This window comes from Adiantum capillus-veneris, chromosome 24 (genome assembly GCF_014529385.1).
Source record: "Adiantum capillus-veneris isolate H3 chromosome 24, ASM1452938v2, whole genome shotgun sequence".
Classification (NCBI taxonomy): domain Eukaryota; kingdom Viridiplantae; phylum Streptophyta; class Polypodiopsida; order Polypodiales; family Pteridaceae; genus Adiantum; species Adiantum capillus-veneris.
The window spans coordinates 122388515-122395005 of NC_140954.1; the positions used below are offsets into that span (position 1 = coordinate 122388515).

General features: G+C 41.3%; 1 protein-coding gene across 2 annotated transcripts; it reads right to left on the reverse strand.

Annotated features, from left to right (window-relative positions):
* Positions 1-317: 317 nt before the first annotated feature.
* LOC147427055 (uncharacterized) lies at positions 318-3702 on the reverse strand. 2 transcript variants are annotated; one of them, XM_086498563.1, is made up of 4 exons: positions 3259-3699; positions 2797-3098; positions 1345-1797; positions 318-1242 (listed from the first exon to the last, which is right to left on the reverse strand). In XM_086498563.1, exons 1-4 carry the CDS (start codon positions 3535-3537, stop codon positions 810-812), a joined length of 1467 nt encoding a protein of 488 aa, XP_086354689.1. In that variant the 5' UTR covers positions 3538-3699; the 3' UTR covers positions 318-809. The 2 variants fall into 2 exon arrangements, with proteins under 2 accessions (XP_086354689.1, XP_086354690.1); XM_086498564.1 differs by having other exon boundaries at positions 1035-1228; positions 3259-3702.
* Positions 3703-6491: the final 2789 nt, after the last annotated feature.

Below are 6491 nucleotides of genomic sequence, written 5' to 3' on the forward strand. Positions count from 1 at the left end.
GTCTTGCCAAACTCGCAAGACGCATTTGCTTACTATCAGCGAACTTCTTGGTATCATACCACACAGTTACCTTGTAGCTTCATGTATGTAAGCTGTGAGGTAGTGACCATTTATTAAAAAAAGCTAGTGTATGCATTTCAAACACACAAGATGTCCCTTGTTTCTACGAAGGATAAACCATAAGACAACAAATATTCATTTAAAAAAAAAGGCTAGTGTATGCAATTCAAACACACAAGATGTCCTTAGTTTCTAAGGAGAATACAAGACTCGAACCATTAGACAACAAATGCTCATTCAGAATTTGAAACCAAACATCACCACCTGCTAAGCTTTGCTTTTTCACATTAACAATTCAACAAGTAACCTCGCCTGCTTTTTAACCATCCAGTGAAGTAAGCTTCTCCACACTTAGAAATATAATATATCAGAGTACATGTAACAATGTTTTCTTTAGTGATCCCCACCAGGAAAAAATCAAATAACAAAAGCCCCAACCCAGAACTGCATACAGGGCACATAGCTAAAACCTCCAAGCCTCATATCTACAATCACTCCCTCCCTGCATATGAAGGCCTACATACTCACAATTTGACTGGGTAAATCGTCATCGAGTCTTCCACCTTCTGAATGGCTCAATGAAGCCTTAACATCGATTTCGCAATGTAACCAGTATAGACAGCAAGGCAATTGTGAGCTCTGCCAGGCCATTGAATTTTTTTTGTCTCAGTTCGTTTTCTCCCTCATGAACTTGCAACCACCACCAATAGGCCAAGCTTGATTCAGTTGAAATTATCCAAAACCATCATTTAAGGCTCTGCAGGAAGCAAATACACACATTCTTGGCGACTTACTCCTTCACCTTTTTCCAGAGAATCCTCATGCGATCTTGTACTCATTTGAACACTGCCTGGTAGCCCTTGACCCACATTTGTATAACTGAATTGCAAAACATTGTCCCGATCTCGTGGATAAGTCCAGTACAGCAGCGTATATACAGCAGAGCAGACTGCCATTGGTGCCCCAATCGCTGTGTAAAGAGCCTCTGCAAGTGCTTTTGCATTTTTTCGATCAGCCAGACCCTGATCCACACCAGCTGGAAATGGAACATACCCATAAACATACTGCGCTAGCAAACCAACCACTGGAGGAGCGAACGAAGCAAGCACCGCTTCAAATGAGCGATCTAAGGCATACACCGTGGCCCTTGAATTCTGGGGCACAATTTCTGCAAAGATTGGGCTTTTATTAAGGCAGAAGAAGAAGATCATCAGTAACAGACTTAAATCCAAACGCAATTGAAAATCATGCAACAAAACTAAAAAACTCTACACGGATAATTACTTGTTTGTTGCAGGCGCATTCCAACTAATACAGAATCCAACAACAAAGAGAGTCGCTGCATGAAGCGTTGGTATGGGAGGATATACCGGTAATCCTAGGAGAAGAATCGCTGCGAGAGGCACCGCAAGACCTGAGCTGACTTGAGAAAGAATAATTCTGCCTGAATTCGGTAACAACTTAGAAAACAAATCACCCATGTATCCTCCAAACAATCCACCAAGCGATCCCGCAAATATGAAAATGCCCATAAGCAAGGCCGTGATTTCATGAGAGAAACCAATCCCCTCCAGCCACATAGGAGCAAAAGCCAATGCTGCCCACGGAAATGATCCTGCAATTCCTTGAGCAATAATAACTTGAAATGTCTGAATCTTCAACACTGATCTTGCTTCCACTAGCATCTCTTTAGTGCTTGACCAAATCAATCTTACACCTCTCTCACATCCTGTGTTGCTGAATAGCACGTCGTCAGAAATTAAATTACAATTGGCAGTTGCCTGCCCAACTTAACATTTAAAAACATATAACTAAACTCACAAGAACACTAGCAAACCCAAAACAAAAGGAGCAACTACACAAGACTTCCATACAATCCACAGCCAGACTCGTATAAGAATATACATCCTCATGCCATGTTAACATTGAGGGCTGAATCAAAAGAAAAATGACCCACGCAAAGAATGTCCTGCAAAACTTTTGAGCCCAAAAGAGCTTACGACCAAGCCAGTCATCTTACCCTGATCAAAGTTAGCCTCCAATAATTCACACAAAAGTCAGGACACCTGCATTAAGGTGATGCTGTTTCCAGCCAGATTGGGCCCAAATGGGTAAGAAACCACCAGTAATATTCCTCCATCCATAGCGAGGCACAAGGACAAGAACCGTTGTCAGAACAAGAACAGCTTAAGTGCTTTCTGGCTGTTTTTTTCCTGGTAGTAAAGCTCAACACCTGCACGCTCCCCTCTCCCTCCCTCTCTTTACCCCATAACACCCCATCCACATTACCTACCCTTCGTAATTTCCGCTTACCCGTTGGCCATTACATGTTTCTACAATTATAGTTCCACCAAAAGGTATTGTTGCAGTGCCGTGGGTAGATCCATTCAAGAGCAGGAAGACTATGGCCAGCACACAAAGTGGAGCTAAGAACAGAGACAATACCACAAGAACAAGATATTCATGGAGATCCTCATCCCCAAACCCACACCTGACATGACTTGAAAGTATGCAAAAGAGACCTCTGTTTTCAAAGTTCTTACAAGTTATAACAACTCCGACACAGTGTAAGAACTTCCACACAGATATCAAAGAAACAACGGAAAAAGCTCAAGATCCTGCAACATCATGCCACACCTCTTTAATGATCTCCATTATCATTATCCTCACATCATACACTCCAAGCACAAATTTTACTTCATCTGTAAATGCAACAAGCACAAGTCCAGTTCTTACCGGACATAAGTTTGGGAGCCACGAGGATCCACCGCCAGAAAGTAGACCAGAATCCCCACAAGCACACTTACAATGGCAACCAAAAAGAAGGCAAGCCTCCAGCCAGCAATGCCAAAAAAGACCTGGGCTGACAATAGAACTGCACAAAGTCCTCCAATAACAGATCCAAGGTTGCCTGTCAGTTGGAGCCAACCAAATGCCATCCCTCGATTGACATCAGTGGTAGAATCTGCCACAATGGACTGAATTGCTGGCACGACAATAGCAAGCCCTATTCCATTGAGGGCCCTTGAAAAGGCTACCTGTAATAATTAGCATCAAGGACGGTAAACTCAAGAGCAAATCCTTACAGGGTTTTATCTAGAGGGTTGGACTCTTAACAGTATTGAAACATCATGTGAAGAACTGTGAGGGGAATGTGTGTGTGTGCAGCTAAAGTGAAGAGTGTAGTGGATTCGTTACCTCCAAGAATGTGGTAGAAATGCCGACAAGGACGGTTGCAATAGACCAGATGAAAGCTCCGAGGGCAATAACAAGGGCACGATCGTGGTACTGGGCAGCATAAGCAGCAATTGGGAAGCAGACGGCCTGGACAAGGGAGCGCAGAAGAGTGAGGGAGCCAAGGCGAGTGGGGGAAGCGTGTAACGCCAGCCCTACCTCCCGATAGGCACCCGGAAGCAGGGCCTCGTCGGCCCTCTCCATTATCGACGCCAAATTCACCAGCACCACCGTCAACGCCATTGCCGCGCCTGATGATGGAGCTCAGCGTGAAGAATTCAGGAACGTAAGGTTGCAACTTTCAACACCGCCATGTTGGAAACGGGCAGCTCGATGGTTCCATTTAAGTTCTGCAGATAAACCTGGTGGGTGAACTTGACGAATGCGTGAACTATGCAAAGTGTGTGCACTATCTGTCTCTTAGCGTGAGCTAGGTGTGAAGTTTGAATTTGGTGTGAACCATGATAGAAGAGCCGAGGGAAAAAAGAAATTGGATAGTAATTATGTGTACAAGAAGAAATGTATGCAAGGAGAGTGGAATTTGTACTTGTGAAAAGAAGAAAGGGTTGGGGGGGGGGGGGGGGGGGGGGGGGGGGGGGGGAATATGTTTTTTGGCCTTAAAAAAAAACCAAGGTGAAGAGTCACGAAGCATCATTAGGTTACCGGGAGCGGGTATGAATGAGTGCGTACAATCACACGTCATTTTTTTTGTATTTTAATATTAAAATTTTATTGTCCACTATACACACATATCACAAATGACTTATATGTTACGAAGGACCCACTTAAACAACAAGTTGAAAGACTCAGACTGACATTCTAAGGGAGGTACACATCACCATATAAAACAAGGTGAAGAGGTACGAAGGCCTGCTAATTTAAGTTAAGGGGGGAGGGAGATTTATGGAAAGTAAGTTTAAATGAGTGCCTACAATCACATGAAAATTTTTTCATGTTTTAATATAGAATTATATTATCCATTATACATGTATAATCACAAATAGAAAAGGTCCACTTAAATAAAGACGTGAAAGATGCCCATTGCACATTATCATTTGAAAACAAAATTAAAAATAAAAATATACATTATATTATTCATTATACACACATTATGCATACACAAGCTAGATTTAAAAGAGTCGATGGCAAAAACCTCATGCTCTTTCTTCCACCTCTCTCTTCATACACAAGGAACGGAGGTAGCTCTATAAAATTTAATTTGTACAATTTTGACGTCCAATGAGTTGTAGTGTAGTGGTATTGTTGTTGAGTACGTAGCTGTTGGATTCCATTCAATCACATCGATCCACGTTTCATGCTAAAAAGTGGACAGTAGGATTGCTCTTCCGAGGGAAGTAAGGTTGCTATTTTTTTTGTGGGTCGAGAGAAGTGTAATTTCCTTTTGTGCCAATGGACAGCCTCCATGGTGAAGGCATATTCCTTTTTGCATGTCTTTCATCAGCTCTCGTGAACCCAACCATAATCTCAAATGGCTCCACTTAAATAATAAGGTGAAAGGTGCATATTACAAGCTTCAATGCATGCTCATCTCCTCTACCGTGCTAATTACTAAGCTAAGCTATGCTAATATGAGTGATTATGTGAGGAGATGTACATCTTTCTCGTAAGAGTACTCCTTCTTCCTCTCAATCTACTCTCATACCCCGCTAGCTCTCACCATCTTCGAAGGTGTGTGAGGTCTTGGGTGTGAGACCGTGAGGGAATTGATGTTGTGTTTGATAAGTGTTTTGCTTAGTGCTTGAAGTTTCCATCTTCATTGCACTAGCTAGTATTGAAGGAACACAAAGAATTGTATTGTAGAATGTCTCTCTTGATGGGAGAAACCATAATACAAAGCCTTTTGGAGGGGGGACCGGATCCATGCAAATCCGGTCCTCAACTGTTGTCAATTGCTTAATTTCTCTCTCTTTTGAAGTATTGTTCATGCTATCTAACTAGGTGTTATACTTTTTGTTGCTCTCTCCACCCAAGCACTCTTGTTATTCTCATTAGGAATCTATTCTAATGAAATGCTCACTATGTTCATGCTATTTTCCGCTACACACAAGTTACTAGACCATTAAATGTTACAGAGAAGATGAGTAGATGCAGCGGATATGAAGACTCATGCTTTCTAGTTTTAATCCACCTCATCCATTCTATTGGTGAGAAATACGATCTAATTTACGATTGATGTGTATTGGCAGATGAGTAGATGCAACGGATATGGGGACTCATCCGCTCCGAACGGTATTTACTTTTACAATAAAGAGCAAAGTCTATTTAGTTCTTATGTAAATCTAGAGGTGAGCTGACGTACCTATTCTCCACCCAACCGCCTCAAATTACAGACTTCTTGATCTCTCTTTAGGAGACCCCTACACTTAGCACGCTTTCAACCTTGCGTGGGACATTGTCCTACACTTGTCTGGACAATATTTCCCCGTTAGAAGAGAAGTTTCTTCCTCAAAAACATCAACGAGAAAATCTTCCTTAGAGCACCAATGTCTTCCTAATGTAAACATCAATCCACTTGAGAAAAACCAAATCATATACTCATACGTGGAACTATCTGCTTGTAACAAAGACTAAACATAAGAAAACTATATAATTGCAATCAAACTAAAAATTGGAAACTCTAAAGCGACTCTACCCTTGGCCGAAAGGGATCTTTGGTTAGATCTCATACTAATATAAGAGCCTATTTCACACGAGATACTCTCACTAAGAAAAGCTGATTGCTCCTACTTTTGAAGCAATTCCTTCCAAAAATTAAAGTTACTTATTGCTCCTACTTCTAAAGCAATTCCTTTTGAAAATTAAAATTACTTATTGCTCCTACTTCTGAAACAATTCCTTCTGAAAATTAAAATTCCTATAAACTAGTGCAAATCAGTCAAGTGAATGATGAGTAGTTGGACTTGCCTATGACACATAAAAAAGTTTGGTGTCATGTGTTTAAGTCCACGGGTACATTTCTCTCCGCTTGTAAAGTAAATCCCAAAATTGATGATGCTCTTTGTAAAAGAAGAGGAGCCTGATGTGGAGTGCCTCTTCTAAAGTGAACGGGTTGACCAAAATTATTTAATTCCACAATTTGATGGATGTTACAGAGTGTCCAAGAATGGTTGCATAATGATTTTTATTTTATTTTACCATAAACGCGGGGAAATTATATTAAGAAAGATCAGGAATTA